Source organism: Taudactylus pleione, unplaced genomic scaffold, assembly GCF_031769625.1.
Source record: "Taudactylus pleione unplaced genomic scaffold, aTauple2 ptg000006l, whole genome shotgun sequence".
NCBI lineage: Eukaryota > Metazoa > Chordata > Amphibia > Anura > Myobatrachidae > Taudactylus > Taudactylus pleione.
The window spans coordinates 794,674-812,040 of record NW_028284409.1 but is presented as its reverse complement, the minus strand read 5'-3'; the positions used below and the strand labels follow the sequence as shown (position 1 = coordinate 812,040).

Genomic DNA, 17,367 nt, shown 5'->3' with positions numbered 1-17,367 from the left:
TCAGATAATATGACCTGAGAGCAGAAGCATACAAGGGACCATATTCTCTGAGCTAGAGTTTACTGAATGATAATGACACTGCATTTTGTTCAGAATTACTCCTGCAGCTTCCTAGTTGAAATACAACTTATTGTTTTTTTCTTTATAAAAGAAAATAAAAATAGTTCCTATTTTTTCCTGAGGCATAAATGTGTATTTGCAAAACTTTTGTTTTCATCTCAAGCTCATTTTTATGTGATATGTCCACACAAGTGCTGTCGGAAAAGAAACCATGTTTCTCACAAAAAATAACATTACATTAATGCTACATCTATTTGTATCAAATGTCACAATTTTCCCTGTGCTAGCACTGATAATAACAGATAACAATACCATAACAGATGTTCAGAGAAAGCATTTTTGCAGCAAATAGATGTCTCCTTTCAATATCCATTATATTGTGCCTGCACTTTCTGTGCTTATTCTTGCAATTTCTCTCATCAGCACAGATATAATAGAATATCGGGATGTTTTTAATGCTACAGTACTTTCAGGATGTGTTCACCAAATTCTAATTACATTTCTAAAAATGGGATTCTGGTAAAGAGATAGCTATATGATTATCAATATATATCGAAGTGTGACATGACAGCATCTAGATTTGCTTTGATTATTAACAAATGCAAATCTGTAAAGATATGTATGTAGTACACCTGTGTTAACAACTCAGGCCAAAGGAACAAAGTGGGCCTGATCCAGACATGGATACTAATGCCGCTGAAACTGCGACTTTTTATGCAGCACGACTGCATCTTTATGCTAATGACACAGGAATTCGTACGAGAGACACCCACCTGCTGCGGCACTAATCCGATTCTTTGCATCAAAAATTGCACCATTGGTCACACCATCAAACATTGGAACAGCCCTATGGAGGCAGAGAATGGCCATCTTAACATCGCCACTTTAATCAGTGAAACTGAGGAAAAAGTCGCTGTTGCTGACTGCGAATAGCCCACGACATGCCCGCTTCTGGCTAGCCACCTCCTGTTACCACCCAAGAACGCCCCCTGAAATTCCACCTCTCTGCATCCAAATGTGCTCTGTGTGCCCCAGCAGTAACCATCAAGATGCATGCGCATTGTGCCTCGGACACATGCGCAGACCGAAAATATCGGACACTTGCGACCGTCATCAACACTGCATCTACCTCTGAATCAAGCCCAGTAAAGCATCCTGCCTGTGCTGCCTGTGCGATGTAGCTGCTATCCACATCTCATGAAAATTACTGTAGTAAAAAAAATTGAGACATTAGTCACAGCAGGCAAAAGTTTGTTTTACTTCCCTCATTTAGGATTCTATTCAATATGTTAATTATCGGGGTATTAATGTTCCTACTCAATGCGAGTGCAGGAGCAATTCATCATTGCTCAAGTGTGGAGATAACTGATTTTTGGATCAGCTGTCTCCACAAGTTTTTTCACTGCTCCTTTCAGAGCAATTAATCTTTTCACTGCTCCTTTTGGAGCAATGAAGCTAGTGCGCATGTGTGATTGGGGAAAAGCACCCCTGGATGAGGCAACAGCCCCTTGATAAACACCACAGCACCCCTTTATGGACAACAAAGCACCCCTGCAGAGTGCGGACGGACCACCTGCAGAGTCACAAATACATGGATGAAAAGCTGCGTTCTGACTGGCAGTGTCACTGAACAATAAAAGCATAGCTGCTAGCTACAGTAGCACACACACACAAAAAAAATCAAAACAGATCTTAACTTTTATTCTTTTAACACTGGGGAAGAGCACCGCTGGACGAGGCAGCAGCCCCTTGATGAACCACACAGCACCCCTTTATGGACAACAAAGCACCCCTGCAGAGCACAGACGGACCACCTGCAGAGTCACAAATACATGGATGATAAAGTGCGGTCTGGCTGCCAGTGTCACTGAACAATAATAGCATAGCTACTAGCTAGCACACAAAAAAAAGAGCTTTTTTTATTTTTTGAGGAATGATCATTTTGTTTCACTTTTATTTGTTTTCACTGGGGTAAAGCACCCCTGGATGAGGCAGCAACATTCTGCCTGTGCTGCCTGTGCGGTGTAGTTGCTATCCACATCTCATGAAAATAACTGTGTAGTAAAAAAATTGAGACATTAGTCACAGCAGGCAAAATGTTGTTTTACTTACCTCATTTAGGACTCTATTCAACATGTTAATTATCAGGGTCCGATCAAACCCCGCTAATTAATGTTGATATTCGACATGAGTGCCGGAGCAATTCAATATTGCTCCGGTGTGGATATAGCTAATCCAAAAATCAGCTTTCTCCCTATTTTTTGCCCTTCTCCTTTCAGAGCAGTGAACTTTTCACTACTCCTTTTGCACATGTGTGACTGGGGAAGAGCACCACTGGGTGAGGCAGCAGCCCCTTGATGAACAACACAGCACCTCTTGATGGATAACAAAGCACCCCTGCGGAGTGCGGATGGACCACCTGCAGAGTCACAAATACATGGATGATAAACTGCGGTCTGGCAGGCAGTGTCACTGAACAATAATAGTGTAGCTACTAGCTAGCATACACACAAAATATAGCTTTTTTAATTTTTGAGGAATGATAATTATTATTAATTTTAACTTTTATTTTTTTTACACTGGGGAAGAGCACCCCTGGATTTACAGAACACCCCCCTAGACATCACAGCACCCCTTTATGAACTGCAGCCCTAGCCCCTTGATGGACAAGACTACACAGCAGCAGCGCTTTATGGACAACACAGCAGCAGCCCTTTATGTACTGCAGCCCCAGCCCTTTGATTGACAGGACAACAGTGACACAGCAGCACCCCTTTATGTACTGGTTACTGAAGCCCCTCTTTTTTGTACTGAAGCCCCAGTCCCTTTATGGACAACACAGCATTTATGTACTGCAGCCCCAGTCCCTTGATTGACAGGACAACAGTGACACAGCAGCACCCCTTTATGTACTGATCACTGAAGCCCCCCTTTATGTACTGCAGCCCCAGCCCCTGACAGGACAACACAGCAGCACATGCACAGACAAAGCAGCACATCTGTTCTGTACACTCTTCACAGCCGGAGTGAAAATGGTGTCGATCACCAGGACCCTTATACAATTGAAAACCCGCATTTTGCCTCATATTCAGATCCGAGTCTGTTGGGAAAACCCGAGCCGGACTCTGATCTCTGCTCGGATACATGAAGTTTGGGTGGGTCCTGTACCCAGAGAACCGGACCTGCTCATCTCTAATCTATATATATATATATATATATATATATATATATATATATATTGTAATAGGATCACTGGTAAAGGGGTCTGCGGCAGGTACATTTGTCCCAGATTCCTGTCTGTTGTGTTTTAAACCCCCAGGAGAAAGTCTGCAGAGTAGCATGCTTGAGTTTCGGCTTTTTGAAAAGCCGGTTTGGGACCTGGGGGTTGTGGGTGAGAGGAGAGGGAGGGCTCCACCCACGGCCACTCCAGGCTTTGGTTCTCGCAGCCTGGTAACAGGATTGTTAGTTTTCCACCTGAGAGTGGCCAATATAAGCCTAGTTTGTTTAGGGCTTATTGTCTCACCTGGGAGAGCAGGCAGGGAGTTTGCTCAGAGACACTTGGAAACCTAACCGTGAGTGTTGTGCTGTGCTTTTGTTGCTGGCGAGGGCATTAGGCCCTGCCAGGTTCTGGTAGTGAGGGAACTACCTGTGAAGTTAGTGCCCCGACAGGGCTAGGATTTATATTTATGTTTTCTTTATGTTTCTGACATTGTACAATAAAGACTGGCGCCGGCCAGCTTGTACTTGCATCCAGACTGGTGTGCTGCTTCCCTGCTGCTGTGTGTGTGTGTATGGAAGGAGTCCTCTACCCAGGAGAGGGACCCCCTAACCTAACTGTGTCACAATATATATATATATATATATATATATATATATATATATATGTATATATATACAGTCAGGTCCATAAATATTGGGACATTGACAGAATTTTCATATTTTGGCCTCTATTCACCACCACAATGGCTTTGAAATGAAACAAACAAGATGTGATTTAACTGCAGACTTTCAGATTTAATTTGAGGGTAATTACATCCAAATCAGGTGAACGGTGTAGGAATTACAATGGTTTCTACATGTGCCTCCCACTTTTTAAAGGGACAAAAGTAATGGGACAAACTAAACAATCCTAAATCTAACTTTCACTTTTTAATACTTTTTTGCAAATCCTTTGCAGGCAATTACGGCCTGAAGTCTGGAACGCATAGACATCACCAGACGCTGGGTTTCATCACTGGTGATGCTCTGCCAGGCCTCTACTGCAAATGTCTTCAGTTCCTGCTTGGTCTTGGAGCATTTTCCCTTCAGTTTTGCCTTCATCAAGTGAAATGCATGCTCAAATGGATTCAGGTCAGGGAATTGACTTGGCCATTGCATAACATTCCACTTTTTAGCCTTAACAAACTCTTTGGTTACTTTTGCAGTATGCTTCGGGTCATTGTCCATCTGCACTGATGAGCGCCGTCCAATGAGTTCTGAAGCATTGAACTGAATATAAGCATATAATATTGCCCGAAACACTACAGAATTCATTCTACTGCTTTTGTCAGCAGTCACATCATCAATAAATACAAGGGAACCCGTTCCATTGGCAGCCATAAATGCCCATGCCATGACACTACCACCACCATGCTTCACTGATGAGGTGGTATGTTTTGGATCATGAGCAGTTCCTTTCCTTCTCCATACTCTTCTCTTCCCATCACTCTGGTACAAGTTGATCTTTGTCTCATCTGTCCATAGGATGTTGTTCCAGAACTGTAATGGCTTTTTTAGATGTTGTTTGGCAAACTCTAATCTGGTCTTCCTGTTTTTGTGGCTCACCAATGGTTTGCATTTTGCTGTGAACCCTCTATATTCACTCTTGTGAAGTCTTCTCTTGATTGTTGACTTTGACACATATACATCTACCTCCTGGAGAGTGTTCTTGATTTGGCCAACTGTTGTGAAGGGGTTTTTTTTCACCAGGGAAATAATTCTTCTGTCATCTACCACAGTTGTTTTCCGTGGTCTTCCGGGTCTTTTGGTGTTGCTGAGCTCTCTGGTGCGTTCTTTCTTTTTAAAAATGTTTCAAACAGTTGATTTGGCCACACCTAATGTTTTTGCTATTTCTCTGATGGGTTTGTTTTGATTTTTCAGCCTAATGATGGCTTGCTTCATTGATAGTGACAGCTCTTTGGATCTCATATTGAGAGTCGACATCAACTGATTCCAAATGCAAATGTCACACCTAGAATCAACTCCAGACCTTTTACCTGCTTAATTGATAATGAAATAATGAGGGAATAGCCCACACCTGTCCATGAAATAGCTTTTGAGTTGATAGTCCCATTACTTTTGGCCCCTTAAAAAGTGGGAGGCACATATTGAAACCGTTGTAATTCCTACACCGTTCACCCGATTTGGATGTAATTACCCTCAAATTAAATCTGAAAGTCTGCAGTTAAAGCACATCTCGTTTGTTTTTTTTCAAAACCATTGTGATTGTGAATAGAGGCCAAAATCTGAAAATTCTGTCAACGTCCCAATATTTATGGACCTGACTGTGTATATATATATATATATATATATATATGTGTATATATTTTGTATATATGTTATAGTCTAATCTAAAGTTAAGTCACCATAACACTTCCAACTACAAAGAGGAATTCCAGTAAGAATGGCAACATTGGAGACAATGGGTATGGTCATCTACATTTATGTCTATTGTAATCACTTTAAATAGGTAAGAAAAACAAAAAAATTCACACTAATGGGTACAAGGCAAGAAGTATCATCTTTTACCTTATAGTAACTTGGTAAAATAAATTCTAAATTTACTTTTTTTATGTACTGAAGGTTTTGTTGTCATGTGCTAAAGTTACAGATGCAGATGACAAAGTTAAGCATCTTGAAAAAGAAGCTGATCGGTTACTGGATAAACTTAAACCTATCAAAGAGCTACAGGACAACCTGGGTAAAAACATCTCGCAGATCAAAGAGCTGATAAACCAAGCACGGAAGCAAGCCAATTCAGTAAGTCACTTGTGCTGTACTCTACCTACTGAGTTGTTTTTTATGTGATATACTGTAGCAATATAATAAGTATTAATTGGCAACTACATGCATCACTGGTAAACATATTGTAGGTGTAGATAGACAGTATGTAATCAGTCAGTGTAGATTTATACTTGTAAAATATGTCCTATACAGAATACTGTACCTACTGTTTACTAAGAGAAAAAGAAAACCGCTTCTGGATACCAGTGTATGTGGATGTGGGAAATACCTGTTTATAGATAACTAGCTGTGATACCCAGAGTTGCCCGGGTTGAAGACTGAACCCTAAAGTACACCTGCAGTCTTCATTTTTTTACATTGTCCTCACCCATAACCTTGGTTAACTTGGCCGGCTGAGTTACCACGGGTACGTGGTTAATAAAAGGTTAAAATTAAATAAAAAGCTATTTGTCTTTGGCGAGTTACAAGTCCCAGTATGGCCTGGCTGTCAGTGCCTGTGGCTTTTGGAGAACCACAAGTGCCAGCTTGGACCTGTAGTTTGACCCCACATTCGTTTTTCCCCCTAATTTAGGTGCCAGTGCTGGACAGAAAGTGTGTGTGGTGGGGGGGGCCTCACACATTTTTTATGTAATGAACTACAGGTCCCATCTGGCCCATGGCAAGCTACTGTAAAATTTGTGATCCTCCAAATACCAGCTTGCCTTGGCAGCCAGGCCATACTGGGAACTGTTGTAAACCATAAAAAAATATATAACTATCTAAAAGAGCATAACCTTCTGGTAACTAAAGTGTTAATTACTTATTAATATAATGAATCATAAATGACTCATGAAAGAAATTATTCTAAAATAATTTTTATCTCAAGGGCACTTTACTCTGACTGAAGTAGCGGAGCCTCATTTCTCATGGTTTATAATGTCATCCAGTCCCTGTAAATTATATTATTTCCAGTTATTTATATCCTTGCCTCTTACGGTACATATGTAGGCTGCAAATAACCTTAGGAGAGTTTTATTTCTCTTATTTTTCCAATTTATTTGATACTATAATTATTCTGACTAGCTTTGAACATATGTTTCCTATCTATCAGTCCTTTTAGTTTTAATTTGCTATGCCAACCATTCCAATTGATTTACACCCATGAAGTAAAATGTGCTACATTTTTACATGTACCACATTTATTTAGACTAACATACCCACATTTACATTTCAGATAAACTTAATCTAATAATCAAATATTATTATTGTATGTACTTTATGAGATTGTTTCTTGATAGTTCACCTCAAGTATTATATAAACATCTCAATCATACAGTTTTGGGTGAACTTAGGAATTTGGAATTTTATAATAATTCACCTTAATGCTTATATCTTTCTCTTCATAGACGAAGTGGAAATTAGGGGTGAATTTACAGTGTGGTGGCATTTGCAAACCTCCACTTCTTGGCATGCTTAAACCCAAAATGTAAATTGGTAATCATGTTAAAAGCTTTTATCATGATTTTTGTTTTACATGTCGTAGTTGAACACACAGGGCCTGATTCAGCAAGGATCTCGTACCATTACGGCAGGTCAGACCTCACTTATAAATTGATAACTTTCCTGTATGCAGTGAGCACTCAAGCTGCATAGGCCATCGAAGGGGGCTAATTTATGCACGCCTCTGTAACAGCATTAAAACGCACTGGCACGCCTGCATTTCACCAACCACTCCCCCGTCACCACTCCCAAACGATCTCTTCCTGTCAGTCACTTCACAAGTGCTCTGCGTGATTGCAGTGCTATCACAGTAAAGCATTTGAGCGCGCACACTGCGATGCATATGCATGTTCAGAGTGCAATAATTGCCTGTCTGCGTTCTGCGTACATGATTGCAATACCGATCCTTGCTGAATCAGGCCCACAATCCACTGCTTAATAAATTTACCCCTTAGTACTTACAGTTATTAATTGTAACATTTACAATAAGACAGCTACATGTCCCAAGATCAATCTCTCAGACTGTCTATGCCCACACTCTGCAGGGTCATTTTTATTTTAGCTGATTGGCTATATTCAAAGGACTGTTATATGTATTGCTCAAATCAAAAGGCTGCAGGTCTGAAACCATTTTCATGAAATTTATATTATGGTTAGGTACAGTTGCAAGTCTGCAAAATCATTTGCAGTTGGATTCTATATTTGGTCAAATCCCAACATGTGAATTATGCTAATACCTAAATGAATTGCTTTTGTTCCTATTATACACAAAGCCCCGCTGTCCTATTTAAAATGCTTCCGTAAAGTATAAAGCCCTGCTGGGGAAATCTCTCAGAATATAATGGTGTAAAATGGAACGCAGTCAAATTAATGGAACCAGGGTCTATCTTTCACAATTATAGTTATTATTACCTGCAAGTCCACCAACATGCCTCCTGCAGACATTAAAGTTACTTTCACTTAAAAGCTTATCTCTCTCAAACATATAGCAGAGACACGGAGGTTCCATGTTAATGACTCCTTGCAGTTTAGGAGAATTTATCCACATCGTGCTGTAATAGCTTCTTCATCAGTTTTCACAATAGAAACAGTTGAAACTGAAATGTGCTGTGTCACTTTTTAACACATATACTGATTGGGTATAGCTGATATTATACCAACTGTTTCTGTCTTTGTGGTTCAAGAAGTATTGCAACACTTGCAGAAGTTAGTTCTTCCAAAGTTGGGGTGAGGTGGGATTTGATTCCACAGAAGTTTGTCTCACACACTATAAACTTAAATGTCTCAGAACTGCACATTTACTGCATAGTCTATCTGTCAAGTGCTACATCCATACACCTCCCAGGTATCTGAATATATTAACTGGCATAAAGGAGAAACACCTAATTATCAATAATTATAAAAAAAATGCAGAGAACAAACTATTGTACTTTGATCAATATGCTTTCAGCTGACAGAGACTCAGACAAAGACTCAGACAAGATGTGTGAGCAACAATTAACATTTAGTTTGTCAAAGTTGCACTAAATAAGACACACAATGTGTTATATTAAGACCTCACACTGGTGACTTATTTTGTAATGCTTGTGTCCTTGTGTGTAATTGCAGATTAAAGTTTCAGTGTCATCTGGAGGTGACTGCATTCGTACATATAAGCCTGATATTAAGAAAGGCAGGTACAACACAATTATCCTAAATGTGAAAACAGAGACCCCCGACAATCTACTGTTTTACCTTGGAAGCAACAAATTTGTAAGTATTTATTTAAAGCTGCAACTTTCTCTTTAGTTCTAGCCATGTGGTGGCTCCAGCGCAGTGAACAATTCAGATAGGGGAGTCACACCAACTGCCAGTGAGTCCTGGCCAGCAATGTTTGGCAGCGTTTGAAATGGCAGTTGGTGCAGCTCCCCTATTTGAATTTTGGACTGTGCTACAGCCCCACCTCTGGAGCCGCCACAGGATTGATAACCCTTACCCTGAACCTCCCTCTAACCCTAACCCACCTTCCCACAGCCTATGCCTAACACTCCCTCCCCTCCCGCAGCCTAACCCTATAACCCTCCCCCTAGTGCCTAACCTTAAATCCTAAACCTATTTCTAACCCTTATAATTACCATCGGGATGTCAGTGGTTGGGATTCTGGAGCTGGGATTCCAACTGCTGTAGGGATTCAGGTGCTGGAACTCTGACCGCCGGCATCCTAACCGCCGAAATTCCGACTACATCCCTTTTGTCGAACGTTTCATGTATAGGGTTTCATGTTTGACTATGGGGGAGATGTGCTAAGTCTTGGAGAGAGATATAGTGGAGAGAGATAAAGTACCAACCAATCAGCTCCAGTCATTTTACAGGCTTTGGGGTATATGTACTAAGCCTTGGAGAGAGATAAAGTGGAGAGAGATAAAGCAACACCCTATCAGCTCCTAACTGTCAATTAAACAGCCTATAAAGGAACAGTGAGGAGCTGATTGGTTGCTACTTTATCTTCGTCCACTTTTTCTCTCTGAAAGACTTAGTACATCTATTACTTTCTATGATATATTTCTCCATTGTTTACTACTAGGGGTATATTTACTAAAGATTTTAATTAATCTAAATTGATCAACATCTGAGTTGTGTTTCTGGGGCTAAGTCACACATTTACTAATACTTAAGAGACCAAATAAAAAAATGTCTGTTTGTAAATGTGTGTTTTAGCCCCAGAAACACAACATCGATGTTGATTGATTTTCATCAATTTCAAATCGATTAAGATCAACCTCTAGTAAATGTACCCTTACGTTTGTAATTGGCTTTAAAATGTTATAAAAGCATGCAAAAAAATAATAATAATCGATTCAGCAGCCTAAGGGTCTGATTCAGCCGCGCTGCTGATTGCAGACTCCCGATTGTCGGGAATCAGCACACGAGTCGGACCCATACTGCACATATGCAGAATGCATTTATGTGTTATATACACCTTATACACACAGCCTGCGGGTAATTTTATACAATAGTTTTAATAACTTTGTGCATCAAAATAAAGTTTGTGTACATGAAATTCATTTATGTTTCATACACACCTTATACACACAGCCTGAAGGTTATTTTATACTATATTTGTAATAATTTTGTGCCTTAAACAATGTTTGTGTACATTGGAACCATCAGAAAGCAAAGGTGTCACTATCTCAGTCATGCTAAAAATATTCTGTATTTTGGAATATTCCGTATTTGGATATGGGAGACTCAACCTGTAACAAAATATATGCTGCACTCCAGTGCCAGATTAATGTCCACATGGGCCTGGAGCTGAAATTTATGAAAGTGCCTATTGCATGCCGCTGCAGGGGGTGTGCCAGTCGCTGCAGTGGTGTAACTAGTAATGTGGGGGCATGACCTGTGTGGTGTGGGTGTGGTCTGCACAGGGGCTGTTGCCTGTGTCATGGGTGTGGCTATAGTGGAGCAATTACGAGAAAAAGTTGCTTTCTGTGTGAAATGGTATGAACTCTATTCTCTGTCTTTCATTAAGTGTTAAGGTGCGTACACACGGATCGATTTTTTGGATGACTCATCGATAACGATTTCGTTATCGTTCAGTCGTCCAAAAAATCGACCAGTTTCAGCCCCAAAACGATGGATGGCAACTACCAATGCGCTCCCGTTTGTAGTTGGTAGTTGCCGTTCATCGACCGAACCTCCTGTCCAAGCTGACGATATTGTCAGGTTGAACATGTTCAGGGATGAGGGAGGGAGCCCGGCACTGAACAAAATCTTTCTAGAGCACACCCCTGCCGGGGACACACAGGACGATTTCGTTCAGGGTGAAATTCGTCCCGTGTGTATGCACCTTTAGAATAGTTGCAATTGAAAAAGAAAAAAAATCTAAATTGTTCACTGTACATTGTCATATTTCTATAAGTATTCATCCCACATCCTTAGTCACTACCATAAATTAATAAATAAAATGCCTTCTTTAGCTGTTCCTTTTAAAAAAAAAAAATATCTGCAATGATAATACTGGACTAGGGCAGTAAGGGCTACCTTACTGCTCTGCAGCTGTGCATGCATGAGTAGGGTTGGGCTTTACATTTTGTTAATTAAAAAAAATAAAGTTTAAAATAAAATAGTATTTAAAATGTAAAAAAAAACATATAAAAAATATATTTTTTTTAATTTAAATGTAATCTGTTACTGCCATCCTGAGATAATGCTAATAGAACAGGTAGGGCAGGATGTACTAATGGGGAAAATGTGGTAAAACCATGAAAATTCAGTTTTTTGGGGTTTTACCGCATTCCCTATATGTACAAAGCTCGATAGGTAATGCCATCTTCAGGTGGCGTTACCCAATAGAAGCCTATGGGCTTCTTATTGGTACGCTCCCCCTTGGGAAGGATCCAATCGGATGCACACACATACAGCACGACCGTGCAGTACAGCTGGGGCTCAGAGGAGCAGCATGTGATGGAAAACTACACAGCACAGTGCAAACTGGACAGACAGCAGAAGGGATGGGTTGGTGAGCACAATGGAGGGGGGGTAATCTTAGGGGTCCTTCATAAACCAACTTTCTCCGGCCCCAATACACTTTAATCCAGTGGGATGTAGTTATAATCCTGACGTGCAGCATCCCAGCTGAAGATGTCCCTGGACACCGGAATGCCACTACCCAGTTACCGGAATGCCATGACTGGCGCCGGAATACCGACAGGAGGTGACATCCCAACGCCGGAATCCCGTCAGCCAGGATGCTGAATGTGAGTATAGCGGGGTTGGTTAGCACTTAGCTGTGGGGGGGGGTGAGGGTGAGGTTTAAGCGTCACAGGTAGGGTTACGGTTTGGCACCACTGGGGGTAGGTTAGGGTTATGCACCACCGGGGGAAGAGTTAGCGGGGGAGAGGGGGCGGGTTAGGATACTTACTGGTCCCTGTCGGGATTTTGAAGATTGGGATGCCGATGTCTGTCTTCTGACCAGCGGCATCCCGTCCGGCGGTAAATCATACCGATTTATATATATATATATATATATACACACACACACACACACACATATATATATATATATATATATATATATATACACATATTTACATATACACATCCCATCCGGCGGTATATCATACCGATTCCTGTGTGTATATACACACACACACATAGTATACACACACACATATATATATATATATATATATACACATACACACATATTTACATACATACTCACACATACATATTATATCCACACATAAATATATGCAGTACATATATACACATACATATTTACATACATATGTTATATACACATAATATATAGATAGATAGATAGATAGATAGATAGATAGATAGATAGATAGATAGATAGATAGATAGATAGATAGATAGATAGATAGATATACACACAGACATTACACTCACCTCTGGTTATGTATACTTTCATGAGTTTCTGACTGCTAGTGTCTGGCTGCAGTATCCCCGCTCATTTGCTAAGGAGGGGTAAGGGGTCAATGGGCGGGGCTTTATAAGACACAGGAGCAGGCAGAGCTTGGGCATCCCGGAGTATACAGCATAAGGAGACGGGGCTTAACGCAATTTGTGGGCGGAACTTAGTGCACCTCAGAATAAACTGCCAGCCAGCCTGGGGGCGGAGTTTCAGACTATCTGGTGGTGGAGCTACGAGCAGGCCCGATGGTATGCGGGGCTTCGGGGGTGGAATGGGAGATGATGATTCTGGCAGCAGAATGGACGGGGAGTCGGAATGCTGTGGTGGTGACAGGAAAAACTTTTTTTTTTTTTCTGTCAGCACAGCCTGTACGTAGGTCTTGTGGGCCTATTTTCATGGGGTGGTCTGGAGCTGTAGCTCCACCCACCCCATTGTTAATCCGGCCCTGCTGCACTCTGTAACTGAATGGAAAACAATATCATTCTAAAATCATATAAAAAAAAAAGACATTGAGATGACACATATTATACTTGTGATTCCTTCCGCTTAGCGAGGTTGAACAGGGAGGGAAGGGGCTAGTAAGCATAGGCCAAGTATAGTAATGAAGTGTTCTCTTAAATACGACTGAGGGCCTGAATAAGCAAGCAACGCAAGTGAGAGAATGCACGATGCGAGCCAATGTTTGCGATTTGCGCATGCATATGCATCGCATTGTGCGTGAACAGGTTGCTGAGTACAGTAAGGGCTCTCTCAGAGTATTCAGGGAACCCACAGAAACCTTTGATGTTGATTGACAGGAAGTGCCGTTTGTGGGTGGTGACAGGGGGGTGGTCGGCCGAACGCAGGTGTGCCTGTGCGTTCGCACGCCGTTACAGGGGTGTGCATAAAATAATTTTGGTGGTGCACTCAGCTGGGTGCCTCTCTGTGTGCAGGAATCTCTCAAGTCCTGCGCCAGGGTCAGGTCTACCCATAGCTTACACACAGTTTCGATGGAACTCGATGTTCCCGATGTTTACGCTGTCAATCACGGCATAGGTGGGTGGCTTTGTTTTGCTGGGTGGCTGCTTCTTGTGCTACGGTCTCTGTCCATATGCATTGATTAGCATATTCTTGCAGCGGCTGGCTGCGTGCGTTTGCTAACGTGCATTCCTTGCTGAATCAGGCCCTGAGTGAGATCTCGACACAGACACATAATAGCTTGTCAGAAGCTGTATAAATTGGGGCTGCTGGACGTCATGTCTGGTGCATTAATTGGTGATGCCAAGTATGGTAAATGTGTTGGTCGTAGATAGAGGTTCATTTGTTGCAAACTGACCTGGCATTCCAGAGGGCACAAGAAAAGTTAAGAGAGGGCGAGATTGATGATGCTAGAAGGGTTACAGGTATAAGGTGATTTCTGGCTGTGGGTTAATGGAGGTGGGAAGAGGCAATTCTAGGGAGATGGGATGGAGGGTGGTTCACTCTGATTTTGAGAGAATTGTATTCAATGGAGATGTTCTGTGTAATAGTGCATTGAGGTTAATGATTGGATTAGCTATTTCAGTTTAGCCAGTAATATAAGAATACCTAGTTAGAGATAAGATGCACAGCTGTAAATAACTGAGACAGCTATACATGTGCACTGGTAAGAAGGACTGCTGAGCTTCTACAGGATTACTTTAAGAGGCAAATGTATCAAACTTCAGTTTCTGCATGATGTAAGTAAAAAAGGGGCTTAAGTATCGTAGCAACAGACTACCTAGTGCAGGAGTTATCACAGATATACAATGTAAAAGGATACTTAATGCTGCATACCTCAGTTTTCATTATTCTCAATGGTGACTGCAGTCTGGACCTATGTACCAAGCTCCAAAGGGACACAGCACCTCAGCCTTCACTCCTCCTCTCCCCATACTCCATTATGCCATCCACTCTGTCTGGTCTGCTTCCTCTCTGCTGCTCTGCCCCACCACCACCACTCCTCCTCACTTGCTCCATCCCACCACCAGCCATACTTACTCCATTCAGGCAGCCTGGCGGGTCATCCTCCATGGCTAGGTCTGTCCCGTCTCCCTAGCATTGGCAGCCGGCACATGTATGTAGGAAAACGGACAGACCTTACAGAATTATAATATAGGTGTAGGTATATATCATACTTGCTGACATTTCTGCAGGGGATCCTGGAGGGGGCTGGCAGATCTATCCAGCAGGGAGGGTGGGGTGGTTCAGGTAGGCGGAGCAGGGGTGTCATAGTGGCGCCGCCCCCGCTTTATAATGCCAATATTACTGGCATTATAAGGCAAGGGGAGGGGCTACGATGATGCAATTCAGTGCGAATCGCATCATCACACCCCCAGACCACCCACTTTTGTGGCTGGCACGGTGGTTTGCAGGGTGCCGGCAGCCATTCTGGGGGACTTGCCTAGTCTTGCTAGATGTCGAGAGCGGCACCCAATTTTCAGGCGGCTCCTGACAGTCCTGGGAGAGTAAGCAAGTATGATATATATATATAAATATATATATATATATATATAGCTTGAGAAAATCAATGCAAGAACTACACCCAATTTATGTAGAAGAAGAAGTTTATTCTAATTTTCACTAGATACTCACATAAATAACAATCAGTGCCTCATATTTGTCAAGTTGTGTCTGAATGTCATTCTGAGACATGCAGTAATTTTTATACTTTCATGCTTTCTAGACTGACTTCCTAGCAATAGAGATGAGAAAAGGAAAAGTGAACTTTTTGTGGGATGTAGGATCAGGAGTTGGACGGGTTGAATATCCTGATCTAAATATCAATGACCAAAGTTGGTACAGAGTTGAAGCTTCACGGTAAGTGTATAATGTGTGAAAAAAAATATTAATAGCAGATTATTTTAAAACTGTAGAAGACCGCTAACATACCAGTACCAATACAAGAGACACTGTAAGAAGATACTGTACACAATCAAGAAAGAAAATGCTTAGCATGAACTTATGTAAAGCAGTTAATACCACTATATGTTGAAGACATTATAAAATAAGCAGCTACTAAAATCATTGATAAACCTACATATTGGGAAACTACTGCACAATAATTATGAAAAAAGTAGGATTAAAAAACAAATTAAAAAAACAGAAGACTCCAGTTTGCAGGAGGTTGAAGCCCTGCTGACAAGTAATAACATGTCTGTGTAATGATAACTGGTAGGTGATGTCTTCTAAACAGCCTTATCTACTAATCATGGATTAGTGGCTTATCTGAGCTGTGAGACCAGTACATAGTAATGCTCTTGTGATGTTCGCAGGCACCCTTTTCTGGAAAGGTAATGGTTAACCTTTAATCAGTAAGTGGCACATTGGAACCCTATAACTATTATATTGCTATGTCAATATTTTAGTACCTCATTGTCAAAATTTTGTAGCTTACACTGTGAAACAGGAGAAAAGGTACCAAATAAAACTGTTGGAACTGTCCCTTTACAAATACTCTGCTCTGCACAGTCTTAACATGATTTCAGGCTTGTGCATACCAGGAACAGTGCAACTCTTTACTTTAATCTTGTCTACAAGCATATTAGGACAACTTTATTAACTGTAACATGTACCTTTTCTTTCCTAAAAGATGGTCTGCCAAGCAGCATTATGTCTGGATAAATCATTAGTACTGTACTTTATTATGTGTCACTATCAGACATTTAAGAATTTTAATTACATTGGCAGAATGGCACTTATTAATACTCTTTCCTAAAAATAGTCATGTGGATATAATATACAAAGGCTGTCAGTAGCTAGGAAAAAGCGGAGTGTCTTTGTCCATATATATAAATTTAAAAAGGCTAACGCTGCTCCACACCTCTATGAGGGAAATTCAAGTGTGTTGTGCGCCAGCTGGCACTAGATGGCACCTGACAGAGCAATTCAATTGTTGATCTGTTTGCACACACACAGCCACCAATGCTGACATTTCTACTCGAAGCCTCCCTAGCTGGCTAGCAGAACTGAGTGCTCAAACGGGACTTTTCATGGGCAGGACAATGTCCCATCATGTTGAGGAACTGCTAACTAGTACTGTATATGTATCACCAATAGCAGCCTCGGTTACCCCACTACCTTTTCTGTTAAGTGAGCAATGTCTATATAAATCTTAGATCAAGGGTGAGCAATAAGCAGCGTTCCAGCTGCTGCTGAACTACACATCTGTCTTTGTTTGTAAAATTATTTGTGCTGGGTGATCTATACCTTATGTTACATATCATTGTATGCTATTTGTTTGTATTATGATCCCCCCAATGTACTGCATTGTGTAATATTATTATTGTTTATTATATATATATATATATATATATATATATAGCACAACCAATTTACGAAGTTCTTTACAGAGAATATTAATAATTTCTATACATAATTGCCACATTGGAACTTAAGGTCTAAGG

At 41.1% G+C, this 17,367-nt stretch overlaps 1 protein-coding gene across 1 annotated transcript in view; it reads left to right on the top strand.

Annotated features, from left to right (window-relative positions):
• The window catches only part of LAMA2 (laminin subunit alpha 2), a 901,593-nt gene that overhangs the window by 780,135 nt on the left and 104,091 nt on the right, over positions 1 to 17,367 (top strand). Inside the window, exons 45-47 of the mRNA XM_088452064.1 lie at positions 5,924 to 6,078; positions 9,151 to 9,294; positions 15,648 to 15,781. Of these exons, the coding sequence (XP_088308190.1) occupies positions 5,924 to 6,078; positions 9,151 to 9,294; positions 15,648 to 15,781 (433 nt within the window). The remainder of the gene's footprint in view (positions 1 to 5,923; positions 6,079 to 9,150; positions 9,295 to 15,647; positions 15,782 to 17,367) is intronic.